Genomic DNA, 27,972 nt, shown 5'->3' with positions numbered 1-27,972 from the left:
AGGCAAACTGGGACTGGCGGGCAGGGCACCTGTACGGGGGCACCCATGGGGGTGGAAGCGTGGATGCTATACAAGCTGCAGGGGTGAGGAGGAGCCTGGGGACCAGGCCAGCACACACACACACACACACACACACACACACACACACACACACACACACACGCCCTGGGGAAGCCCCGCCCTCCTTGGAATGCTACATAAACCGAGGCGGGAGCGCTCTGTTGCGTAGTGGCGATTGCTGTCTCCGGGTAGTGGAACTTGCGGACTCTAGTAAGTAAAGACCCGCACCCTGGCCACGCTTTTCCTCCTGCTGAGTTTCTAGACACCCTGGGCGGAGCGTTTGCGCGTGGCTCTCCCCCTCCTTTTGTGGAATAACCTCCGGCCTTGGCTCGGAGGAAGCGATGCAAGATGTTCCGAGGCCTGTGTGCTCTGCAAGTTCTGGGAGAGGTCGGAAAGGGGTGTTGGGGGGAAGCGCGCGGGCTGGAGAGAATTCCGGCTGCACCGCGTAGCTGCCTGCTCCGGGGCTGCGAAACTGGGACGCGTGTGGAAGGAGAGGACAGGCAGGCGTCAGAGTTCCGTTCCTGGGCACGGGTGTGAGCGGGGCGAGGAGGTGGGAGCCGGGGGCGGGCGTGCCAGGCACTCACCCGGCCCCCTTGCTCGGGTCGGGGGGATGCTCGCTGAACTGCTCCGCGCCTCTGCGGCCAAGCCCTTTCCAAGGGGCTCCTGGACAGCGGCGAATTCAGAATTCTCATCTGCTGACGTCTGGGGAAAAGAAACAAGAAGGCACAGTAGGGCTGCGGATGGGACGGGTGCGGCCGCTCCTCTTGCAATGTTTCCCCTCCAGGCCACAAGTGTCCCTGACGAGAGCTGGGGCAGCATGAAATTGCCAGCGGCTGCGGGCGGTTAGCGGCTGATTCACAGATGGGGAAGGCGTGGCCCACGTGATGCAGGGCAATTCAGAGCAGTGTGACTGACCTCTCGATTTTGTGTGGGAGCAAATTTAAATCCCAACAAATCCTTGATTTCCCGTTTGCTTTGTCAAGAAAATTCGCGCCTGCAAATGGGGCGGAGCAGCAGCGCCACCCGGTGCTGTTCAAGTGCTCCTGAGACTGTCTTAGAATGCGTTGCTCTAGCTCTGAGATTTTCAACGGGTGTGCTGCAGGAATTTTTCAAAAAATGCGATACCTGACTATTTAGTCAGGGGCATTGACCCAGGGGTGGGCAAACTTTTTGACTCGAGGGCCACAATGGGTTCTTAAACTGGACCGGAGGGCCGGAACAAAAGCATGGATGGAGTGTTTGTGTGAACTAATATAAATTCAAAGTAAAGGAGCGGAGGGGAGAGCAAGAGAACCGGATAGAACAGCCGGATCCGGCCTGCGGGCAGTAGTTTGCCCAAGGCTGTGACTTAGGCTGTCAAAGTTAAAAATGACAACAGCCAGGCCAGTGTAGTCCAGTGGTTGAGCTTGGACCTATGAACCAGGAGGTCACCTTGGATTCCAGGTCAAAGTGCATGCCCAGTGGCGGGTGTGCAGGAAGTAGCCGATTGATGATTCTCTCTCATCAGTGACGTTTCTATCGCTCTCTCCCTCTCCCTTGCTCTCTGAAATAATTTGTTAAAAAATGACAACCGCCATCCACTGTGAATGAATCAAAATTATACCTATTTTTTGTCAGATCAGCAAAAAATACATTTTTTTGGTGTGCCACCAAATTTGAGCAATCAGTTTGTGTGCCAGGAGATGAAAAAGGTTGGAAATCACTGCTCTATCCATTTGAAAGATGTGCGTGGACTTCTAGTCTGTTCTTTGTGTTTGACAATATTTCTTAGGATTCATTTCTTGTGGGGCAAGAAACAGAATATTTGCACACCAGGTAGGTGTTCAGTACCCTAGTGATGGCTGGGAAGAATTTCTGTGCTGAATTACATTTTTCTTGGCCTTGAAAGTTTCCAAGGAAACCTCAGCTTGCTCTTCTGTACACTGTATGCTGTTAATAATAACAATGCCCATTCTATAGGGAAGTTTATCTTCTATCTACACTAATAAAAGAGAAACATGCAAATTGACTGTACCTCCACTACACCCACCAGCCACGCCCACCAGTCAATCAGGAGCAAATATGCAAATTAACCCAACCAAGATGGCGGCAGCCACATAGCTAGAGCAAGCAGGAGGCTTGGGTTGCCCCCAGCGATGGAGGAAGCCAAGCTTCCTGCCTGCCCTGGCCGGCCCTGGCCTCTGCTCAAGGAGGTGCTGAAAAGAAAAAAAAGGAGGGGCTGGGAGGTGATCAGGCCAGGATGGGACGGCAGTTGTGGGTGATCAGGCTGGTGGGGGGTGGGGGTGTTGGGGGTAAGCAGACCAGCAGGGGGGCCAGTTAGGGGTGAGCAGGCCATCAGTGGGGGTCAGTTGGAGGAGATCAGGACAGTGGGGGGGCAGTTTGGAGTGAGCAGGCCAGCAGGGGGGCATTTGGGGGTGAGCATGCCAGTGGGGTGGGAAGGTGGGAGCGAGCAGGCCAGCAGGGGGGGCAGTTGGGGTTGATCAGGCTGGCGGGGGGGCATTTGGGGATGAGCAGGCCAGTGGTGGTGGGGCAGTTGGGGGCGAGCAGGCCGGCAGGCGGAGTGGTTAGGGGCAATCAGGCAGGCAGGCAGGCAGGCAGGTGAGCAGCTGGAGCCAGCAGTCCTGGATTGTGAGAGGGATGTCCGACTGCCGGTTTAGGCCTGATCCCTGTAAACCAGCAGTAGGACATCCTTCAAGGGGTCCCAGATTGGAGAGGGTGCAGGCCGGGCTGAGGAACAACCCCTACCCACCCCCCGTGCACGAATTTCATGCACCGGGCCACCAGTTTATGAAGATAAAATGAAATGATGAATATGAAGTGCGTAGCACAGCAACAAAAACATAGTGAATACTAAATTAGTGTGATTGATGCTAAATGGTAATGATGAGGAGTAAATGATGGGTAGACCCTGCTGTCTGGCCTCAGTGCAATGGCTAGCAAGCTATAATAATCCAGTCACTTCCTGACATTTGACTACTATGTTCTAGGAGTTTCAGGATGGTTCGTGCTAAGAGCTGGACCTTGAAGAAGCACTTTGAAGGCAGCCCTACAAATAGTAACTTTGAGATGAAGACAGTTGAACTCCCACCCTTAAAAAATGGAGGTAAGTCATATCATATGGTTTGAATGGAAAGAGACTGTATCAATCAAACTTTGCTGCATAACAAACTACCCCAAGACTTAGTAACTTCAAACAACAACCATTTATTAGCACACAATTCTGTGGCTTCAGTTCTCCTCTGTGTGGCCTTCCTAGCAAGCCAGTTTGAGCTCTTTATTTCCACAGTGGTCTCCTGAATCTAGAGCAGCAAGAATCAGCAGGCTGCAAGTACTTTTCAAACCTCTACTTGTGTCATGTTTGCTAGTAAATGTGTCAAAGCAAGTCACAGCTAAGCCCAGGACAAGGAGAGGGAATAGACTTCCTGATGAGAGGATTGGCAGGGAGGCCCTTACACAGAGATGGGAGGTATTTGTGGCCATTCTCAATCTGCCACAGAGACTTTTTCCAAGTCCACTGTGTGAAGCTTCGATGTCATATTGGATGATCCCTCTTCTTTCTTGGTAATTGACACTTGACCTTGGGTGCATTATTCTTCATGACTTTGACTAGACCATGGGAGGATTTGCTCTCTGACCTGGTGAACCCTATGATGATAATGGGGTAGACAGTCTGTGTACAGAGCTCAGATTATCCCTCTGAGGAGACAAGGAGGTAAAAAAACCTCATCCTTCATTGAGGAGTGTCCTGTCCACTTGGGGGAACTGAATCGTCAAGTCAAACCTAAGGGTATCTATGGGAGAAAAATGGCAACACACTTCATAACATGTTTGGAAATTAGCTTTGTAGAGCAGACTTTAAGGAGGGTCTTAATCAGTGTTTACAGGTAGGTAAGCTATGTGAAAAGTGCATGCAATCAAATAGTATGGCAAAGTTATCCGTCCCATATAAATTGGGATAGCCAGGACTCAGCTTCAAAATTCCAGAGAATGTGTACCTAAGAGTCAGGCTAGCAACATACGTATTCATATATACACTGAGTGGCCAGATTATTATGATCTCTGAACGCATAATAATCTGGCCACTTGGTATATATATATTAGAGGCCCGGTGCATGAATTCGTGCATGGGTGGGGTCCGGCCAGCCTGGCCAGGGGGAGGGGACATGGGCAGTTGGCCGTCCTGCCTGCTGGTGGAACTCCTGGTTGAGGGGACAATTTGCATATTAGCCTTTTATTATATAGGATATACACTGAGTGGCCAGATTATTATGCATTCAGAGATCATAATAATCTGGCCACTGAGTGTATATTGTTGTTGTTTATTTTATTTATTGATTTCAGAGAGGAAAGCAGAGTGAGAGAGAAATAGAAACATCAATGATGAGAGAGAATCATTAATTGGCTGCCTCCTGCATGCCCTACATTGGGGGTTGAGCGTGCAACGCAGGCATGTGCCCTGACTGAGAATCAAACCGTGACCTCCTGGTTCATAGGTGAACGCTCAACCACTGAGCCATGTTGGCCGGGCACAACAGACATATTCTTTAATGCTAACTGGAGCTAGTAATGAAACCCTAGGTGAGCACTGCAACATAGTGGTTACAGATATGGCCCTGGGCAAGTTACTGAACCGAAACTTAAATAAAGTGGAAACAATCATTGTTGAGAATATCCTATGAAATAATACACGAAAAACGTGGAATGCCGTGCAAATATGATGATGATGATGATGATGATCAACAACAACAACAGGCTGGGCCAAATGTGAGTCCTTCTTGGCTCTTCAATAGGAAGTACTTATGAGAACGCAGCCCTGAAGCTGAAAGATAATCTGTGTTTATTTAAAACGTCAGAGACAACAAAGGCATCAGGCCTTTAGTTCTAATTGCCTATGGGATGCTTTCTTTTGCAGAGGTCCTGCTGGAAGCTCTGTTCCTCACTGTGGATCCTTACATGAGGTATTATTTCCTTCCTAAGAATTCTTATATTGTGTGTTAGACTCTTCGTTAAAGTAGTTCATCTTTTAAACTACCCAACAATCGAACAGACTGTCAAATTATGGCGGGAAGGCTGCGGAGCGGGGAGGGAGGTAAGAGATCAACCAAAGGACCTGTATGCATGCATATAAGCATAACCAATGGACGCAAGACACTGGGGAGTGAGGGCATGTATGGGAGTGTGGTGGGGGGGCGGCAATGGGGGATATGGACACATGTAATACCTTAATCAATAAAAAAAATTTTTAAAAATCCAACTGATGCAAAACAGTCATTTTTCTCCCAGTACAGTAAGAGTGATGGGATTTGTGGGTGCTCATCTTTTGCAGGCAAAGGCCAGAGAAGCTTGGTGAGGAATTACTCTGCCTCTTTATTTTATAATTATCTCCTATCGTAATGTCCACGGTTTGCCTCTCATTGCTCACCAGAGTTGCTTCCAGAAAAATTAAAAGAAAAAAGAAACCAATCTCCAATTTGTCCATTTCACTACTGGCAAATAATTTGAGTCGAGGAAGATATCAAGACTAAAATTGGATTTTCTTGCCTTCTATTTCCCTATATTCTTGTAATTTGGGTAATCTGCAGCTGACTCAAACTGAGTACTCAGTAAATTCTCTGGGAGGGAAGAGAATAAAAGCCTTCATAGGTCACACACTCCTCAGTAATTTTTTTAAAGTTTATTTATTTATTTTAAAATATATTTTATTGATTTTTTACAGAGAGGAAGGGAGAGGGACAGAGAGTTAGAAACATTGATCAGCTGCCTCCTGCACACTCCCTACTGGGTATGTGCCCACAACCAAGGTACATGCCCTTGACCAGAATTAAACCTGAGACCTTTCAGTCCACAGGCCGATGCTCTATCCATTGAGCCAAACCAGTTAGGGCTCCTCAGTAATTTTTTGCCTAGGTAATCAATATAGTCATCTTTCCTTTTAATAATTTTTTCCCTAGCTGATTGATAGAGATGTAAAGCTAAGACATCAGCTGGGTGCTTGCAATTCAACTTGATTCTGACACTATCTTAGATACCACAGATTAAAGGTTCAGGCCCCCAAGTCTGTCCATCCCCCTTTAGGCACCAATTGCAAGTCCAGGTTTCTGTGCACACTTCCCCAATGGTTTTCCATTTGCCTTAAATCAAGACAGCTTTTCCCAGATGCTCTTATGTATTAAGCATGGATTATTTTTTTCCAGATTGGCGGCCAAAAAATTGAAGGAGGGTGATACGATGATGGGGGAGCAAGTGGCCAGGTAGATATTTCCATTTATCCCAGTATTTGGAAAATATGTCTCCCCTGTACCTTCTGCTGGGCCCTGTCTCTGTCTGTTGCTCTCATAATTTCTTCAGCTTGTGTAGTTCACTCATTGTTTGATCTTCAAAGAAACATGGGAATTCTGTTCTTTTCCTGACTAATGGGAAGGGAAGAAAGGCTGTGAAATTGTCATCATTTCAACTTCACTTTGCTATACTTACTTTTAATTACTAAAAAAAAATTGTATTTGTCCAGTTCATAATTATTTTGTAGAAATTCAAATAAAACAAAAAAATTGTATCTTAGAAACTGACAGTTCCCCCATCATCCTTAGAGAGGACTGTTGTGAATGTATTATTATTTCAAAAAATTTTTAGTACACATACTAATATCTATAATTTTTAAAAATGGGATTAAATGCCCTTCAGCAAATTGCCTTTCTCAATATGTTATGGATATCCTTTGCTTGTAGTATATAAATATACTACCTATCTTTTTTTAAAATATATTTTTATTGATTTCAGAGAGTAAGGGAGAGGGAGAGAGAGATAGAAACATCAGTGATGAGAATCATTGATTGGCTGCCTCCCGCACGCCCCCTACTGGGGATGGAGCCTGCAACCCAGGCATATGCCCTTGACGGGAATCAAATCCACGACCCTTCAGTCTGCAGGCCAACGCTCTATCCACTAGGCCAAGCCGGCTAAGGCTATACTACCCATCTTTTAATGGCTATAATATATGCCATTGTTATCTGCCATTTAACTAATCCTCTACCCTTAACCATTCCCAAATACAAATAGTTCTGCAAGGAATAAGTATATGTGTGTCTGTGTATTCTTTACCCACTTAGATGAATATTGTTTTACATTAAATTTCCAGAAGTATAAATTCTAGGTCAAAGGAGGTATGCATTTTTAATTTGAAGAGATGATGATAAATTGCTCTTACAAATGATTGTATGAGTATCCACTCCTACCAATATCACATTAATCACCCTGTGTCCTACATTACTATATGCCTGTTGCTTACCATCAATCTTAGCAATATGAGAAGAATATGTTGATACTTCATGCCAAGTTTAATTTGCATTTCTTTCATTATTAGTGATGTTGACATTCTTCTTGTAAATTAATGATCAATTTCTTCTGTGAATTATCTGTTTATGTCCTTTGCCCTTTAGGTCTTTTCATCTCACCTGTTAGGAATATTACTTTTGCAAGTAGTTGGGTCTTTGTTTTTCTTTATCTTTCTTCTATATCCAATCATAGTTTAAACATTTTATGGGATACCATTATTAATATTTGTAATTATGGCTTCTTGTTTTTTAAAAATATATTTTATTGATTTTTTACAGAGCAGAAGGGAGAGAGATAGTTAGAAACATCAATGTGAGAGAAACATCGATCAGCTGCCTTTTGCACACACCCTACTGGGTATGTGCCCGCAACCAAGGTACATGCCTTTGACCAGAATTGAACCTGGGACCCTTGAGTCCGCAGGCCGACGCTCTATCCACTGAGCCAAACTGGTTAGGGCAGCTTCTTGGTTTTATTGCATGATGAGAAAGGCATTCTTCCCACCAAATGGCTAAAAGATTTATCTTCTAGTATGTTATACTTCAATGTTTCACATTTAAATCTTTGAATTATTTTATTTTTATTTTGGAATAAGGACTGAAGTGTTTGCTTCATGTCCAAATGACTAGCCAGTTATACCATTTATTAAAATTTTATTTGGATTTTTATTGGGATTTCAATAACTATATAGATTTATTTCGCGAGAACTGCTATATTTACAATATTTCTCTCCAAGTACAAGTTATATCTCTCCATTTATCCATTTTTGGGTTATGGCTTATTAACAGTTTTCTTCATGTAGGTCTTACTCATTTCTTGCTAACAATCAAAGGAATGAACATGTATTTGTGTTTACTGAGTTGCCAAAGTCTTTTTTTTTTTTTTACATAATACCCAGTAATGGAAATGTTGTTATAATACTCTCATACGTTAAGTGTAAAAGCAAAAGTTGGCATAACCTTCTCAAAAGGAATTTGGCAATATCCAGCAACAGTTAATGTTTTAATACTCTTTACCCTAGTAATTCCATCTAGAGAAATACTGTCTAAGGAAATAACAAATTCTTATTTATGAATATAAATTGAAATGTAATTTACATCAGGGAAAATACTGGAAATAGTCTAAATGTCTAATAATGGGGAAATAATTAAATTCATTATAGTTTTTGACGGATTCTTACTAATATGAGAAAAAAGTATAAGTTATATAGATGAGTATAATGTTGAAAGAGAAAAATTAGATTACAAAACATAAAATTACTTCACTTTTGTAAAGACACGTAATATATGCACATTAAAAAATATATCGATTGCCATAAAATACAGCAAAATATTACAAGTTACCTTTGTTTCATAGGATTAGAACTGATAACTTTTATTTTATATGTTTTGAATTTTCTAAAATAAATGTATGTTATATAACTTTATGATCTTGGGGAGGGACAATAAAGAGAGATAAGAGTGGGAAACAATGGGAGAAAGGGAATCAACAAATCAGATAAAAAAAGGAGCAGCTTAGAGAGAGAGGTAAAAAGCCTAACGAAACCCTGGAAACCAGTGGGGAAGAGTTTGAGGCGGCACAGTGTGTTGAATACGGTAGAAAGGTCAAATCAGATAATGAATGAAGAGTGTCCACTGCATTTTGCTATCGGGGGGTTGTTGTGACCTTAGTGGCATAGTGGGGGTGTTGCATTGGGTTATCAAGTGAATGGGAAGCAAAGAAGAGAGAGGAAGGAGGGAGGGAGAAAATGGGATTGTAAAATAGAGTTGAGCATGCTTTTACACTGAGGGCAAGGGACAGTAGGGAGAAAATGTTACAGATTCAGGAGAGAGGAAGGGCTCAGAAATGGAGGGTGACCCCTGAAGAACACAAGCAGGTGGCGACCAGGGCACCGTGAGACAGAGGATGGACACCTCTTGCTTAGATAGAAGAGAAGTGGGTTAGGACAAGGTCAGATGCTGGGCCAATTGAGAGCGTCCCTGTCTGATGGCCCCTATATTTTGTCCAGAAGAAGGAGAGACCAATGGCTAAGACTTAAGCCGGAGAGATGTGGGAGGGGTATTCATTCGTGGATTATCAACCTCAGTGCTCATTGTATACACGAGCCTCACAGCATCCCCATTCTCTTCAAAGGCGAGAGGTTTCACATGTCCTGATGTGCTTTATCTTTCAGAGTTGTGGAAAGTAAAAACTCAGCCTTTCCAACAGGAACTGTAGTGTTGGCTCCTTCAGGCTGGACATCACACTCCATTTCTGACGGAAAAGAACTAGAGAAGCTGCCTGCAGCGTGGCCAAACACATTACCTCTGTCTTTGATGCTGGGAACACTCGGCATGCCAGGGTGAGTTTTGAGCCTGTATGCCATTTGTTTGAGAGCCCGACACTCCATATTTCCAAAATGGTTTGTCCAGAACTTGGTCAATAAGAAGAGATGAGACATTATAGGTTCAGGGCTGATTAGAGAAGATGGTGGGGCTAAGAAGGAAAGAAGAGTGGGCTAGGCTCGAGTTAGCCTTAAAACTAAAGGAAAAAAGGGGGAATCAGGTCAGTGACACTCAGGTACAAAGAGGAAGCAGGAGTGAGGAGCAATGTAGACACGATCCCTCTCAACAGCTGGCAAATGGTAACGCAAAGGCACCAGCTCCTCCTGTCCCTGAGAGGGTCCTAGCTTCACCCATCATGCATCTCTGCCTCCATTTCAGAATTCTAAAAGGGAAGGAGTTCAGTCTACCTTGGTTTTCTGCATCTGTATCCTTCCCCACCTTTCCCTGAGGAGCAAAAGAAGCTGGACGTTAAATAACGAAGATGAATCACAGATTATACTAGTAGTTGTGCAGTCTCTCTGCTTGGCACAGATTTAAAATGCCCAGGTGTCTCTTGACCTCAGGAAGTTCTTCCTGTCCCTCAGGAAGACACCTGGTCAGTTCATCCTGTGTCGACGTTCCAGGTCCCAGCTGCATTGTGGACCTCAAGTTTCTTTTATGCCCTGGAGAAGCAAGGTCGATTGAATTCCTTTTGGAGTCGCCCAAATATTCTTGTCATTGCCTGGAATTCATTTATTTCTGCTCTTTTACTATGTTGTGTGATCTTTTTCTTCCTTCCTTCTTTCATTCCTGTTTCCACCTTTCTCCCTTCCTTCCTGCCTTTCTTCCTCTTCCTGCCTTCATTTTCCCCCATTTGCCCTCCCTCTTTTTTTGGAAAACACTGGATTAAGGGATTATTAGATATTTGGGTCCTTGGATAAAGTGCTGCCTATGCCTTTCACTGCCTTCCCTTCAGGGCTCAACTCTCATGGACCCCAAACAGAGTCCAGGCCAAGGAAGCTTAAGTTACGCCAATGTGTAGTTTCGGTTTTTGTTTTGAAGAAATCACATTTTATTTTTTTTTTATTTTTATATTTTATTAATTTTTTACAGAGAGGAAGGGAGAGGGATAGAGAGTTAGAAACATTGATGAGAGAGAAACATCCATCAGCTGCCTCTTGCACACTCCCTTCTGGGGATGTGCCCACAACTAAGGTACATGCCCTTGAGTAGAATCGAACCTGGGACCCTTCAGTCCACAGGCCGACACTCTATCCACTGAGCCAAACCAGTTAGGGCTGTAGTTTCTGTTTTATATAGAAACAACTTTACATGAATTTGTCTGAAATTTTGAAAGTGGCTTAACAGTCACCATAATGGGTATGGATTTCATTGGCTCAGACTCAGGGGTACAAAACATAACTCAAAATGTTTCTACTATTGCACTTTATTTCCATTTCAAGCCCTTATTTTGGCCAGTGTAGGAAAAGAAAACCTCAGTAAATTCAGTGATTTCTCAGATCATTTCAGGTTTCAAGCTCAGCATTTCCTTTATCTTCTCCCTAGGGTTGATGCAAAGCTCCAAGGGCGAATGCAAGTTCAGTGTCAGTAGAAGGGGGACAACAACTTCTTGAGCTTGATCTTTCTTAGTCTGAGGCTAGTCTCCTGCTCAAAGTTAACTTTTCCCATTGTGTCTTCAACCACGTCTTCCTCCAAGCCAGCAATCCACTGAGGTGTGATGGTTTCTTCACCTACTCCCCATCAGTGCTATCTGAGCTGTATCTTTGCAAGCCTAGTATTCTTTCCCTGCAAGCTAACTTTGACATCCTACTTGGAGTGAGATGAGGAAATTTCAGAAGTTCTCCCATACTGCTCTGGAGCCATGGGAAACTCCAGGTGTTTCTCTCTGACCCTGTCATGCCTAGACACCTCATACCATTACATCTGCTCTGTGGCTATGGCACCGGGATGACATGGAGACTTTCCCCCATGAAGCTCTCCATCTCCCTAGGACTTAGATGCGAATGAGGCACAAGCTCTCTATTCTTAGATCACTGAAGTTTACGGGGGACCTATCTTCTTTCACCCCCAAGACTTAACCTGGTGATAGATAAGATGTAGTCCCCTTCCAGGCAACTTTCCATTCCCACCCTAGTCTCATCATCTTTATTTCTGTTGGGGGTAAGGGGTAAGGAAAGAGGAGGTGGACCATTAGTGGATGGTAATATTCATTTCCTATTATTTTCTTTTACCTAGACCCATGGCAGTCTAAGAAGATCTTTGGGATATATCTGAATGAGTTATATGGGAAAGCAACAAATTTATCCACATATCCTTAATTTTCTTTTTTGTTAAATTTCTTTATCGATTAAGGTATCACATATTTGTCCTCATCCCCCCATTCCCATCCCAAACCCCTCCCCACACATGCCCCCACCCCCCTGTTGTCTGTGACCATTGGTTAGGCTTATATCATATCCTTAATTTTCTTTCCTCAGCCTAACAGCCTACTTTGGCCTGCTAGAGATCTGTAGTGCAAAAAGTGGTGACACAGTCTTGGTTAATGCAGCAGCAGGAGCCGTGGGCTCTGTTGTGGGGCAGATAGCTAAGATCAAGGTAAGTGTCTTCCTCCAGGAGCAAATACTCAGCACCCACAGTGTGCACTGGGAATGCAGCAGTGAACATAGCAGACCTTCCTTAGTCTTGGTGATTAGTCTAGTGGATCTTGTGTAGAAGTTGAAGATTGGGAATGAATAAGAAATGGGAGAATGAGGAAAAAATGAACATTATTACTTTTTTAAAATATATTTTTATTGATTTCAGAGAGGCAGGGAGGAGAGAGAGAGAGAGGGGAAAAAACATCAATGATGAAAGAGACTCATTGATTGGGTGCCCCCTACTGGGGATTGAACCTGAAACCTGGGCATGTGCTCTGACCAGAATCGAACTGAAATCTCCTGGTGCAAGGGAAGATGCTCAACCAACTGAGCCATACCAGCCAGGCTTCCTTCATAGTGGTTGCTTAACATTTCTTGTTACAGCCTTACCTTCTCTCCTATGGTTGTCCCCAACAGTAAAGGAGGGACGTGAGGTTAGCCAATCAAGAAAGCCCACATGGCCCCATTGCAAAGGCTACTGCAGTCAGCCCAGAGCGGTGGGGCCAACTCCTATGAGGTACCTGGGGCATGGAAACATTGCTCTGATTTAGGCAGGTGTCTGTGTTCAGGAGATCTGATGTGATGGTGGGCAGCAGGCAGCTCAGACATGGTCAGGATGTGTCACATAGAGGAATGTTCCAAGGTGATTTGGCTTAGCTGATCCTTTGCCAGAGACTGGGATGCAGAATCAGGACCTAGTTCCTAGGGAAAGAGTTAAGTAAAATACAGATGAATAAAGGACTATAACCAAGGATTCAGGGTGGTCTCCAGTGTTAATGGGAACTTGGGATACAAATAAGAAATGAAGCTACCTTAGAGGTTACAGGAAGAATTTATTTACAGGTAAGTAAAGAAATATGAATAGATATTGAATTTTATCAAATGTTATTTCAGCATTTAGCAGGCTTACTTTGCAGTTAATGAATTACATTAGTTTTCCAGTATTGAATCATTCTAGCATTCCTGGAATAAGCTTTATTTACCTATGGAAATTATGGATTTGTACCGTTGAATTTTATTTGATCGCATTTTAAATAGAATTTTTGCATCTATATTTATAGACGAGTTTGGTTTGGAGTTGTTTTTGTTCTGAACTTATCAATATTCAGCTTGGGTTATGCTAGACTTACAAAACAAATTAGTAACATTTCCAATAATCAAATGTTAAATGTTTTCTTTAAACTGTAAGGCATATTTATTTCAAAAGTTTGATAGGACTTATCCCTAAACCTGTTCTTTTAGAAACCCCACTGGACACTGCCATACTAAAAAGCTTAATCCTTAAAGGAGAGACAGAATTAGTTCTGCATTTTAGAGAAGTTACATTGCCTTGGTTCATAGTTTCCAGAGACAAAGTACTAGAGACAAGAAGTCCAATTAGGAGGCCCTTACAAGAATTCAGATGGAAATTGTGATGCATCAAAGGTAGAGATTAGACATCAGAGCCAGCTTTTAGGATATTTGGGGGAAAAAGAATAAAACCTGGTGATTGGATGTGGATAGAAAGGGTGCGAAACATCTGCACGAAGGAAGCATTGAGGTCGTAAGTGTCGAGATCATCCTGTGAGTTTATAAGGCTAGAAGGACAAAAGACAGAGGATGGAGCTTTTGCAAGAGTTTTTTTCTTGAATCATGAAAAAATGGGGTAAGTATGTAGATAGAAGTCATTGTTGGTACGGATCCATGTATGAACCCAAAGGTCTTTCCCTAACTGAAGGTGCATAGTGGCTCATCTTCTGGTCTTCACAGTCCATTCAGAATATAAGAGAGCTTTCTGAAGAGCTGCTTTCTATGTGCCACTATGGTATCCAGTCTTGCAGATTAAGCAGCATCTAGTCCAATGCTTTGGGCCAGTGGTCGGCAAACTGCGGCTTGCAAGCCACATGCGGCTCGCAAGCCGCGGTTTGCCGCTCTGTTGTCTAATGAGTTTGCCGACCACTGACCTAGACTCTCGATTCCAATAATTACAGGCTGTTGTTGTTCCTTGTGATTAAGCCCCTATTTGGGCCAAATCAAACAGTAAGGGGACAGTTACCAGGAGGGTTATCTATGAAATGAGAGTCCTAGAACTGAGCCAAAATAATAGTTAAAGGATGACTGTACCAAGAGATAGCATGCAAGGGAAGAGAAGTTCCAAAATAAAGAAACGAGAGAGGGCCTGGCCGGTATAGCTCAGTGGTTGGGCATCAACCTATGACCAAGAGGTCACAGTTCAATTCCCAGCCAGGGTACATGCCCGGGTTTTAGGCTAGCTCCCAGTGGGGGGTATGCAGGAGGCAGCTGATTGATGATTCTCTCTGATCATTGATGTTTCTACCTCCCTCTTCTTTCCTTTCTCTGAAATCAATAAAAAACATTAATTTAAAAAGAAACCCACAAGAGAGACAAATGAATATGTTGTCAAGCCAGCAGGTTGAAATGAACTGCAAACATCATAAACATAGAAAGGATGTATTGGGCAGTCAGAGGCAAGCTGGAGTTATTCTTGGGTTGTAGGATGGTTCCGGGACTAATTTTACTTATAGGGCCTTTTGGCCCATCGTGGTATTCTCATATATGTGGCTCAGCACCTCAGAAGGTGTTCTTGGGGAACCTGACCTTACTGGACTAGGAGGGTGGAGTTGGTCTGTGCTTGTAATTTATAAATGATTTCCTTCCCCCACCCCTTTCTACTTAGGGCTGCAAAGTTGTTGGAGCAGCAGGGTCTGATGATAAGGTTGCCTACCTTAAAAAGATTGGATATGACGTTGCCTTTAACTATAAGACAATAAAGTCTTTGGAAGAAACATTGAAAAAAGCCTCCCCTGAAGGTTATGATTGTTATTTTGATAATGTAAGTACAAATTAGACTTAAAATCTGATTTACTAACAAAGTAACTATACAGGGAATATACTTCTGGAGTTTCCATCTAAAATCTGTGACTAAAGCACATATGCCTTTTTAAACAAACAAACAAAACAAAAATAGCTTTATTGTGATATAATTCACTCATTTAAAATGTAGAATTTAATGGTTTTTAGTATATTCACAGAATTGTACAACTGTCACCACAATCAATTTTAGAACATTTTCATCACATTAAAAAGAAATGCTGTACTTAGTAACAGTCGCTTCCCACTTTCCCCCAAAAGTGGTCTTTTGTGACTGTCTTCTTACACTTAGCATGTTTTCTAGGTTCATCCATGTTGAAGCATATATCAGTGATTCATTCCTTCTTATGGCCAAATAATATTCTATAGTATTGATATATCACATTTTATTTATCCATTCATCAGTTGATGGACATTTGCTATTTACACTTTTCAGCTATTATATAATGCCGCTATGACCATTCATGTACAAGTTTTTGTGTGGATATGTTTCATTTCTCTTGGATATACACCTATGAATGGAATTGCTGGGTCATATGGTAACTTCGTGTTTAACATTTTGAGGTACTGCCAAACTATTTTGCACAATGGCTGCACTATTTTACATTCTCACTAGCACCATATGAGGGTTCCAACATCCTCACCAACACTTATGATCCATCCTTTTGATTATGGCTATCCTGGTGGGTCTGAAGTGATAATTTCATTGTGGTTTTGATTTGCATTTCTTTAATAGCTAACATTGATCATCTTTTCATGTGCTTATTGGCCATTTGTATATCTTCTTTGGAGAAATGTCTGTTCAAATCCTTTGCCAATTTCTCAATTGGGCTATTCGTTGAGTTGTAAGGCTTTTTTATACATTCTGAATACAAATCCCTTTATCAGATATAGTCAGTTCTTGGTTTTCCTGGTAGTTGTGTTCTATAAAGTCACACAAACACTGAACCATTCACTGCTCCTGGAAAAGTATGTACATATATGCACGTATCTCACATAGATTACAATCTTAAATCCTAAAAACAACTCTTCCAATAGCTTCCATTTTCTTTATTTTACAAAAGAGAATAGGACAATTCATCATAGCTAAGATTTGGAAACAGCCTAAATGCCCATCAGCAGATGAGTGGATTAGAAAACTATGGTACATCTACACAATGGAATACTATGCTGCTATAAAAAAGAAGGAACTCTTACCATTTGCAGCAGCATGGATAGACCTGGAGAGCATTATGTTAAGTGAAATAAGCCAGGCAATGAAAGAAAAATACCACATGATCTCACTCATTTATGGAAAATAAAGAACATTATAACCTGATGAACAAAAAGATAGATACAGAGGCAGTAAAGCATCGAACAGACTGTCAAATTACAGCGGGAAGGCTGTGGAGTGTTGGGGAGAGGGGGAAAGAGATCAACCAAAGGACTTGTATGCATGCATATAAGCACACCAATGGACACAAGACACTGGGAGGGTGGGATGAGGGCATGCAACAGGGGGTAGGGGAGGCTGGGGGAAGATCAATGGGAGAAAAAAAGGAGATATATGTACTACTACATGTAATACTTTAAACAATAAAAAAATATTAATAGCTGTAAGCCACATTAAAAAAAAAAAGAAAAAAAAGAGAGAGAGACTAGGAGATTCAGAGAAATGTTAAGTAACTTGCCTGAGGCTGCCCCACTAATCCTCCCAAGTTGGAGTTTATACCCCATCCAAATGGCTCAGGAGCAGAACTTCTTGAACTAAACTGCACTGCCCCCTACTGTCTTCACCCTCTGATGATCTAAGAGAGCTGAGAAAAGAAGGCAGAGCCATGGCCTTGCTTGACCTTAGCTGGTAACTTTGCATCTCTTTCCCTGCTCTGCACGTGTCTGCAAATGACCAGGGAAAGCCCTGTGAATATTGAGTTGGAGGTTATAAATAAATTTTAGCAAGTAGTCCAATTCACAAATATGGAATCCAGTAGTAATGAGGATCCACTGTATATAGTTTGCAAATATTTTCTCCTATTCTTTTTATAAGTTGTTTTTCACTTTCTTGATGGTGTTCTTTATAGCACAGAAGTTTTCCATTATTTTTTCTTTTGTCCCTTGGTGTCACGTCTAATGCTTTACCCTACCCAAGATCATGAAGATTTACTTTTTGTTTTCTTCTAAGAGATTTATAGTTTTAGCTCTTACATTTAGGTCTAGGATGCATTTTAAGTTAATTTTTGTCTATGGTATAAGGAAGGAGTCCAATTTCATTCTCTTCCATGGGGATATCCAGTTGTTCTACACCATTTGTTGAAAAGACTATCTTGTCCCTCTTGAGTTGTTTTGGCACTCTTATCACAATCAATGGACCGTAAATGTAAGAGTTGTTTTTTTTGGACTTCAGTTTAGTTCTATTGATCTATATTTCTTTTCTCACATTGTTTTGATTAATATAGCTCTGTAGTAAGTTTTGAAAGTAAAAAATGTGAGTCTTCCAACATTGTTCTTTATATGGCATTTGAGTACTTTTCCAAACTTTTAGGTAGGGCAATGAGATTATTGAACTGATCAGAGAACCTCAGTATATAGAAATATACAACTTATAAGTTATATAATGTATGTTCCTTTAATAAAATGGAAATGCCCAGTTCCTATTGTCTTTTTCCAAATGTAATTTTCTTTGCTACTGTGCTAATTCAATCAGTTTTGTTGCTGTTAAATGATGATTTTAAATGAATGATTTTCCTGAATCTTCTAGTGTTTAGATTAAGGTTGTTATTTTTTGTTTCTTTGTTTTTGTCCCATTTAGGTAGGTGGAGAATTTTCAAACATTGTTATCCCCCAAATGAAGAAATTTGGAAGAATTGCTATATGTGGGGCCATCTCTACCTACAATAGTACTCGCCCACCTCCCCCAGGTAATGAGCTTCTGCACATGGTCACAGCTGTAGAAAGACTAGACAAGAAGATTCACATATTTGAAATCAGATATTAATAAGATGTTAGTGACTATCAAAATATTTAAAAGATTTTATGGTATTCTTGATGAAGTAGTATTTATCAGCTTACATAGAGAAATAACAGAATCTGAACATATAGAACAAACATTTATCATTATTGTTAAATATATTTTTATTGATTTCAGAGAGGAAGGAAGAAAGAGAGTAGAAATATCAATGATGAGAGAGAATCATTGATTGTCTTCCTCCTGCATACCCTCTACTGGGGATGGAGCTGGCAACCTGGGCATGTGTCCTGACCAGGAATCGACCGTAACCTCCTGGTTCATAGATTGACACTCAGTCACTGAACCACGCTGGCCAGGCCAAACACATGTTATTAAAAGTTTTAGTTTTTACCTATTTCTGGAAAAAATGTAAAAAGACAGCCATGATTTGATTTAGAAAAAGAACATGTTGGTCTGGCTGGTAAAATGTCAGGGTTCTTCAGGATCTTTGGGATATTGCTGGAGGTGTGGGTATTAGTAGGTGACTTGTGGTGGTTGAAGGGGAAAACAGGTTGCCATTTCCTTCAGACAGTCGTGGGTAGTGCTTCCTAGAGCAGCAGGCCACCCTAGCCTCTCAAACTGACAATTTCCTCTAAAAGGCAAAGGAGCATGCATTTTCCTCCCTCCATTCCTCGATTGTCCACGTTTTGTTTCTCCTGTGCCCTACCATGCCTTCCATCCCCACTTCCTCACTCTCTCATGCTGAGAGAGCCCCTCCCACCTCCATACCTATAGAGGTCTACAAATAGTGTCAATTAGAGAACTGTATTCATTAGATCCCCATCTCTGAGAGATGTTGTATAGGCCTCCCATTTTACAGATGGGGAGATAAATGGCTGAGAGGACCAGAGACTCTTCAAATCCTATTAGCAACACACTCAAAACAAAGACAGGTTTTCTGAACAACTCATACAGCGCCCTTTTCTGCTACAACAATTCTGTGTTGTTGGTGAGATTACAGATTTACTGTGGTCCAAACAAAAGGAGAAAGAACAGCCCTAGCCAGTTTGACTCAGTGGATAGAGCGTCAGCCTGTGGACTGAAGGGTCCCAGGTTCGATTCTAGCCAAAGGCATATGCCCAGGTTGCAGGCTCGATCTCCAGTAGGGGGTGTGCAGGAGGCAGCCAATCAATGATTTTCTCTCATCATGGATGTTTCTATCTCTCTCCCTCTCCCTTCCTCTCTGAAATCAATAGATCTATTCTTTTTTTTAAAAAAAGGAGAAAGAACAACAAAGAACCTTCTAGATTATCATCATGATCTACTCAACCAGACATAAACATTCTATGATAGGTTTGACTCATGGGAATGAAACCTTACAGCTCTGCTCGTTAACAACACGCAACTTGCACTGAGACAGGTGGGCGAGAGTGAAAGGGGCCGTAGATGGACAACCTATATATTCCCTCTTGAGCTGTGAAAAATCAAAGACAATGCCTTCTCCAAGAAGGAAACTCCAGGTTCACTTGGCAGTCTTATTGGTAGGGACCTTCTCCCCCCTATATTTTTCTAATTGATACTAAGCTAGAATCATGAGACATCTGCCCGCTAATCGAGCAAAGCTGCAGATGTACTTCTTTTATATATATATATATTTTATTTGATTTTTTACAGAGAGGAAGGGAGAGGGATAGAGAGTTAGAAACATCAATGAGAGAGAAACATCGATTCAGCTGCCTCCTGCACACCCCCTACTGGGGATGTGCCCGCCACCAAGGTACATGCCTTTGGCCGGAATTGAATCTGGGACTCTTCAGTCCGCAGGCCGTTGCTCTATTCACTGAGCCAAACTGGTTAGGACTAGGATGTACTTCTTGACCATAGTCCAGATTGTCCAATTAGGACTCGGGTGGGGAACGTCCAGCCTGAGAAATCATTTGGTCTGGCCCTGCCAAGGCATTAGGGCTGAGTTAATTAAATGTTTGCCCAAATATAGCAGGCTAATTTTTAAATTTGTAATTGTGTATGACCCCCAAATGATGTTATAAATATCCAAATGGCCCTTGATAGGTGTAGCCAAATATTTTAGATAGAGTAACTTGATCCAGTTCTTTTTAGCAATTACTCTTTGTAAGTTCAGCTGCTCAGATAGGTCTTTGAGATGTCATCTGGCCTTGTCCATTCCATTTTAATCAGATAGGATTCTGCCCTGCTTTTGATTTTCAGAAATTCTAACATATTTCACTATTAGGATATAGCTCAGAGGCAAGTAATTATTTCCCCCAACTTTAAATTTTTTTTTTTTATCCTCACCCAAGGATATTTTTTCCCATTGATTTTTTAGAGAGAGTGAAAGGAAGGGAGAGGGGAGGGAGAGAGAGAGGGAGGGTGAAGGAGAGAGAGAGAAATATCGATGTGAGAGAGACACATCAATTGGTTGCCTCCTTCTCGCACCCCAACCAGAGCCAGGAATGGAACCTGCAACCAAGGTACGTGCCCTTTACCTGGAATCAAATCCAAGACCCTTTGGTCTACGGCCGACACTAACCACTTAGCAAAACAGCCAGGGCTATTTTCCCCCAACTTTAATGCCACATTTGCTGCCACATGTATTTTTTGTTCTCATAAAGAAACCCACATTCCCAGCAGAGTGGACAAGCCCAGAAATGGTATTTCATCCTCTTCCAAATGAGGAAATGAGGATTCCAATCCGTAACCCAAAAAGAATTATAGTTGGTGGGGGTGTTTTGAAGAAGCACCCTTTCTGTGACACCAATCTAGAATTTGGGTGTATCACTCTCTTATGTCACCCCCGTGTCTCACTCATTTTGCATCAGTTTCTTTTAGTTCAGGATGAAGCCCTATTTTTTTCTGACTGCTAATATTACTTCCTTCAAAGTAGTAAGTGGGAACTTTTAGGCTTGAGTGATGGCAGTTATCAACGATGCTGGAATAGATTGTCGCTTCTAACTGAACCTGACTTCCTGGAACTAGTAAGACTATACTCAGGTGTCATTCCCTCAGTGTCTGGTTACGTAAGAGCCTTGGGAAAAGAAACCAGGCAATCATACAACCTTTGCTCTCTCACGTAGAACAGTACCATCTTACAGGCTGCAGGGTAGCCTTGTGCTTTTTCTAGGCTGGTGGTTCTCAAAGTGTGAGCCCAGGACCAGCAGCATCACCGTCTCCTGGGAACTTATTAGAAATATAAATTATTGGGGCCTATTCCATAGCCACAATCGGAAGTTGGGGGAGGGACCCAGCAATTTGACAAGCCCGGCAGCTGATTCTGATACACACCAAAGTGTGAGACCCCACTGTTCAGTCTAACTCTGGGTTTCCTGAAATGGCGAGGACAGAGGCAGGCATGGGAGCTGTTGAGCCTCTGATCTCTTCTCTTTCATTGGCTCTTAGTCCAGGGGTGGACACTAGTTGTTTTGCATCTCCTCTGAGCACAGAACAGAAGGACATGGCTTTATGCCGTAGAATGACTGCATTAAGCCACCAAGAAGAACCTGCTAAGTACTGGGAATGTGAGGGTATTCATTCTTGAGTGGTGCAGAAATGTGTCCATCTTCAGGACCTCTTTCTATTCTCTAGAACTGTTTGGGAAGTTTTGGGTGGGCCTTGCTTCTGGCACGTCCAGAATGACCATTCCCTGGCTTTGTGACCTGTGCGAGGACTCCACGTGTGTTTCCTATTGCTGCTGTAACAAATGACCACAAACTTGGTGGCTTAAAACAACACAAATTTATTGTCCCTTATAGTTCTGGAGGTCAGAAGTCTAAAATGAGTCAGCAGGGCTGTGTTCCCTCTGAAGGCTCCAGAAGAGAGTCTGTTTCTTTGCCTTTTCTAGCTCTAGAGGCCGTCTGCATTTCTTGGCTCCTGGCCCCTTCCTCCGTCTTCAAAGCCAACAGCCTAAAATCATCAAATCTCTCTTTCTCTCTGATGTCTGCTTCCATCATCACTTTTTTTTTTTCCGGACTCTGACTTTTTTCCATCCCTCTTTCCCTTACAAGGACCCTTGTGATTATACTGGGCCCACCTATATACTACACAAAAATTTCCCCACCTCAAATTCTTAACTTAATCATATCTGCAAAGTCCCTTTTGCCCTGTAAGGTAACATCTTCAGAGGTTCTGGGAATTAGGATGTGGACATCTCTGGGGGCCATTATTCTGCCTACCACAGAGTTGATTGGTGGGCAGCCCTGTGGATCGGAAAAGAGTGAAGGAAATGGAAGGGGGAAGAGTAAGAGAACAAACAGTCAGTGCTTGTTTTCACCACGGCCACCTCCCTGGACCCTGTGGCCCAAATGTGCCCTTCTCTTCACAGGTCCACCCCCAGAGGTCATTATCTATCAGCAGCTCCGCATGGAGGGGTTCATCGTCAGCCGCTGGCAAGATGACCGCCAGAAGGCTCTGAACGAATTGATGAAATGGGTCTCAGAGGTAAGGGGCTCCAGAGCCACTCCCTCCAATTGTACACCAGATCCCATTCCCCTTTGATGCTGTAGATACAGCTGCAAACACATCTCACTGCTCCCTATTTTATAGCAAAATACCCGGAAGTGTTGTCTGCAGTTCCTCTCTTTCCATTCTTTCTGAAATCTACACATGAGGCTTTTGCACTGCTCACTGGGCCTCTTTTCTTCCCTGTCTACCCCTTAGTTAGCTCATCCAGGCTCGTGGTTGTTTGTTTGTTTGTTTTTGTTGTTGTTAATCATCACCTGAGATATTTTTCCATTGATTTTTAGAGAGAGTGGAAGGGAGAGAAAGAGACAGAGAGAGAAACATCCATGTGAGAGAGACACAAGGGTTGGTTGCCTTTGCCTTCACACATGCCCTGACTAGAGCCGGGGATCGAGCCTGCAACTAGGGTATATGCCCTTGACCAGAATCGACGCTCTTTCCACTGAGTCAAACCAGCTAGGGCCAGGCTCACGGTTTTACATGTAGGTAGGCTGACAGCTCTTGAATGTCTGTCTCCTGCCTGCCCCTCTCCCGAGCTCTAGACTGCTTGACAGCTGCACTTGAATGTGGGATACACACCTTCGACTTAACATGTCGAAAACAAAATATGTTTTGATATTTCCTGCCAAACCTGCCCCCTTGATAGACCTCACCATTTCAGTTATGGCAGTTTTACCCTTCCAGTTGCTCAGTCCAAAAACCTTGAAATCATCTTTGGTTCCTTTCTTTCTCTCATTCAGATCCATGTCTAACCTGTTGCAAAATTCTGGTGGCTCACCAGAATGCATACATACAGAATCTGACCACTCCTCCCACCTTGTCAAATTGCTGGGTCCCTCCCCCAACTTACCGCCCTGGTCCGGGCCACCACTTGTCTGGGATGTTGTGTTAGCTTCCATCTGGTGTCCCACCTTTGTGCCCTTACAGATAATTCCCAACACAGCAGCCAGAGTGATCTTTTAAAGCACAAATCAAGCCAGGTCATTCTTATGCTCGAAACCCTGCACAAGTGCCCATTTCACTTAGAATAAAACTTACAAGGCTACCAGCCATCTAGCCCCCATTACCTCTCTCATTTCCTTTCTTAGCGTTTACTCACTTTGCCCACTCTATGCAATCCCTCCCCTTGCCTCTCTACCCCTCTGTCACTGCTCAATTCTCACAGCTCCTTTACGTCTTTGCTAAAAACTGCCTTCTGAATAACTTTTACAGTGACCCTATTTTAAACTGTAATCCCCCTTCATTCTTGCGCCTCCTTTTCGTTTACCTTTTCGTAATTATCATCTTTCAATGTGACGTATATTACAATTCACTTCTTTAATTATTGCCCGTCTCCCACCATGAGAATATAACCTCTCTGCAGGCAGCAGTGTTCATGCATTTTGTTTGCTGATGTATCCTTAGCACCTGGAGTGTCTGCATCAATGTAGGCCTTAGATGAATATTGCCGAATGGATGAAGGGCATATATTTGTGCCATAGCTCTTCCAGGTCCCACATTAGAGCCTTCTTATAGCCCTGCCTTTAGAAGAGGAAGAAGCCAGCCAATCCCTTTGTCCTGTGCTGGGATCATTTTCCCACCATGTAGAATGTTAGTCAATAGAGATCTGAATAAACAAGGTGCATTATTTTACTTTTTAGAGGGGGAAAGTGCTATCACACTTCCTAATTCCTGGCTTTATGATCATCTCCCAATTCAAAGAAAGAAATTGCTTCTCTGGCAACCATTGGAGGTTGGCATTTTTCCCAGCTAACACTTGTAGTGCTGGGCTGGACTCATTCCAGGAAGCTGGGAAGAGCGAAATTATTTTTAAGTTCCCTGTGTGTAGCTGCTTTATCCCTGTTGGTGAAATTGAATCTAGCGCTACCTCAGTCACAGCTGACAGCAAGAAACCACTGTGCTGGTGGCCCTAATGCGTCCCTCTAACAGGGTGAACCTAATTATAATTTTAAGTAACTAGTGAATTAGCCAAAATTCTCATCTAATTTTTTTCTCATCTCTCCCCTTTCTCAAATATATTTTTTATCTTAGAATAATTTTAGATTTACAGAAAAATCAGTTTCCATATAACCTATATCCTATGCCCTAAGTTCCCACATTATTAACATTTAATATTAGTATTCATCCTCTACTTTTAACCTTTAAACCGGATTATAGCTTTCAACTCTTTCCAGGTTCTTTGCCTCTTCAAGTGCAGGAATGAGCTTGGACTTTCTAGTCAAGGGTGCAATTGCCAGTTTTCCTACTTAATAGTTGAGTGATCTCAATCAAATGGTCCCTCCGTAAGTCCATAAAGGGTGCTAATCCATCACTGGAATACATTAGGGTAAAAATGGTATCAATAACTCAGGACTCTACATAAGACTTCTTGAAAAAGTGAATTAGTCCCACTCGGTAGCCTTGTAGGAGAAAGAGAATGAAAATCCTTCCTCACTAAATGAACTCTCCCCTCCCAAACTCCTAAATGAATGTTAAGCACACATTAACAGAATCTTGGCTTGAAGAGAAGACAGATCGTCAAGGTGCCATGGCACTTACATTTCCTGAACAGGCTCTGCCTCCTCAGGGTTCAAAGAGAAGCAGTGAAGCTATGTCCTGGGAAGGATGAGCGCAGATCACACCCTAAAGGGACTGCCTTTCTCCAGCTACTTTCACCTTTTCTGAGATCATTACATTATAAAACTTTTCATATAACTTACTTAGAGATTGCTTAATCACTTCCTTGTGACATTTCTATTGCTGGGCTGTGATCTGGTGCCTATTATGAAATTCCTATGTGTACTTTGTAATCTGTCACATACACTGTGTATGTGGATCATGCCCCAAGGTGACGCAAGTTCACAGAGCAGAAGGATCTCCAGCTATAGTTCCAAGTGTCCTGCGATGTACCTGATAATTTTGTTGCTACAATGAGAGGAGTATATCATTTAGAATATACTAATCTATTATATTTGTTGTTGTTTTGATACAGGGTAAAATCCAGTACCAGGAATACGTCACTGAAGGATTTGAGAACATGCCAGCTGCATTTATGGGAATGCTGAAAGGAGATAATTTGGGGAAAACAATAGTGAAAGCATAAAAAAAAATGATACATAGAACCTAGGAATCATTTGGATGATTACTTAATTTCTTTTAGATAATGAGGGCAACATACATTTTTACTAAACGTAGTAAAAATGTATGTTGCCCTCATTATCTAAAAAATAGTGGTTGTGATGAGTTTGATCTACCTAATAAAGTACATATAAATAGTATGTGATTAGCAACAGAGAATGAACATTTCATAGTGAACAACAGCCAGTCACCTCACATCATACAATGCTCCAGTTCTTGCTTTCCCTGCTTCTGAGACCTTGGAGGTGGTATGTTCCAGATGGCCTAGCTATAAATGTTGGAAAGCAATAAATGTTGGAAGGTTGCCATGGAAATAAGCTTTTATTGAATTAAGCTACTTTGATTTTGGGGATCTCTGTGGCTAGCATTGCTTACCTGAACTCTGTACTGTCCAATATGGTAGCCATTTAAGGCTACTGAGAACTGGAAATATGGATAGTACTACATTTCAAGATTTTAAAAAACAACAACAAAGCACAGTTAATATTTCTCCATTAAACACAGCTTTATTATTTTGGTAGAACTACAATTCATTGTAACTGTTGTGTAGCATAGGACATTATTGTTGTATTGTAATACTTGTACAGAAATGTGCATTATTTCTAGCATTACAGATAAACACTTCACCAATGTAGTCAGTATCAACAGACAGATTCAGTTCAGATAACTGTTTTTTATGCACTGAAGTAACATCACAATGTCTTTACTTGCGTATTTTACGTACACAGCACAAGTTAAAGTACACCTATGCAGACAGCGCAAGTTTTAGCAATACTGATGTAAAGCATAATCATAAACTGAGACACTTACTACTTTAATTATAATTAAATTGTTTTCTAGGTTAAAAACACAGAAAAATATTTACTTTTTAAATGAAGGCATATTACTGAGGCAGAATTCAGTGCAATACAGAAGCTAGTACTACGACTAGTACAGCAAAAAGAGTGGAAGAGGGCATAGTGCACACTCAATGATGAAAGGCAATTGCGATTTACTGCAGGCATAGCAATGGAAAAGCTATTTGTTGTATACCAAAGTGTTAAAGATACCACACCAGACAATATTTAAGACAATACCTAATATTAGTCACTTTTCAGCAACAATCTAGTGAGTTCAGTAAGTACTCTCCTAAGTCAAAAAAGAATCCAAGAAATTAGTCATATGAGATGAGAAATTTCCAACAAAATATTAAACAACTTTTTAAGAGGATTTGAGTTTGTAAAATTAGCCAGCTATAAAATAGTATGAATTCTCACACACAAAAAGAATCTTAGATGGAGAGATGATAAAAAGAAATTATTTTAGTTAGGTTGATTTAGTCAGAAATTTATGAGGAAGAGACTTAAAAAGATATTTACAAATACTGAAAATTTCAATCCTTTAAGTAATTTTGCTTATAGAATACAAGAAGTTTCTGATGATATCAAAGACCAATTGATTCAAAATTTGAAAAGTTGCAAGAATTTATCTTCAGCTTTAAATGAGTTATGTAGCATAAGACACCACCCCGTGAAAACTTTGGGTATATTCCATCTCAAAGAACATCCAAATTTACAAAGAAATGTAAATTCACTACCTAAAGATTCACTTAGAACAGAAATTTTTGACAATTTTCCATCTGTCCAAGAAGAATTTCAGCTAGAGATAGAAAAATTTGTTTCCATTATAAAAGGAACTCTAGCTATATAAAGTCAAAAGACTAGCTATACTGGCATTTTAAAGGAAGAGAATGGTGTTTACCTCTTTGCTTGGTTCCACTGTTTCATACTAAAAGTATTTGTGCTCAATTTTTTGAAGCAGACTCCAAAAAAGGAGTCATGATGCTAAGATTCTTCAGTATATTGGTGGAAATACAAAAAGTATACAATAATAATTGCCAGTTTATGGAACTGTACTGAAACTATGGAACTCCGAAAAGAAAACATGTGGGGGTGGGGGGGGGGGGAGATTTCGTGACACTGGATTTGAGAATGATTTCTTGGACATGACACCAAAAGCACAGGAGAAAAATAAGCAAAAATAGGCAAATGGGACTACATCAAACTTAAAACCTTCTGTGCAACAAAGGAAATAGTGCCAAGAATATGGAAAATGTTCCAATGGAACCAATGGAATGGGAGAAGACACTCAAAAATCATAAATAAGGGGATAATATCTAGAATAAATAAAAAAGAGCTAAAATTCAAAAACTTGATTAGATAATGGGCAAATGACTTAGACAATTCCCTTAAGA

At 41.7% G+C, this 27,972-nt stretch overlaps 1 protein-coding gene across 2 annotated transcripts; it reads left to right on the top strand.

The window, feature by feature from the left end:
- On the top strand, positions 1-27,917 carry PTGR1 (prostaglandin reductase 1). 2 transcript variants are annotated; one of them, XM_080667181.1, is made up of 10 exons: positions 1-270; positions 3,048-3,163; positions 4,973-5,018; positions 6,255-6,311; positions 9,566-9,733; positions 12,194-12,311; positions 15,030-15,185; positions 18,012-18,120; positions 22,486-22,601; positions 25,594-27,917. In XM_080667181.1, the coding sequence occupies exons 2-10, from the start codon at positions 3,058-3,060 to the stop codon at positions 25,702-25,704; spliced, it is 987 nt and encodes a 328-aa protein (XP_080523307.1). In that variant the 5' UTR covers positions 1-270; positions 3,048-3,057; the 3' UTR covers positions 25,705-27,917. The 2 variants fall into 2 exon arrangements, with proteins under 2 accessions (XP_080523307.1, XP_080523308.1); XM_080667182.1 differs by lacking the exon at positions 1-270 and adding an exon at positions 390-447.
- Positions 27,918-27,972: the final 55 nt, after the last annotated feature.

Source organism: Plecotus auritus (assembly GCF_963455305.1).
Source record: "Plecotus auritus genome assembly, chromosome: 5".
Classification (NCBI taxonomy): domain Eukaryota; kingdom Metazoa; phylum Chordata; class Mammalia; order Chiroptera; family Vespertilionidae; genus Plecotus; species Plecotus auritus.
This window is presented reverse-complemented; position numbering and strand designations above follow the sequence as displayed.

What these genes read in the sequence shown, in the direction of transcription:
- PTGR1 (XM_080667181.1), top strand. Translation starts at nt 3,058, where the DNA reads ATGGTTCGTGCTAAGAGCTGGACCTTGAAGAAGCACTTTGAAGGCAGC. An exon ending in ATGGGGGAGCAAGTGGCCAG is followed by an intron (nt 6,312 to 9,565) that starts GTAGATATTTCC and finishes TTTATCTTTCAG; the next exon opens with AGTTGTGGAAAGTAAAAACT. An exon ending in GGCAGATAGCTAAGATCAAG is followed by an intron (nt 12,312 to 15,029) that starts GTAAGTGTCTTC and finishes CTTTCTACTTAG; the next exon opens with GGCTGCAAAGTTGTTGGAGC.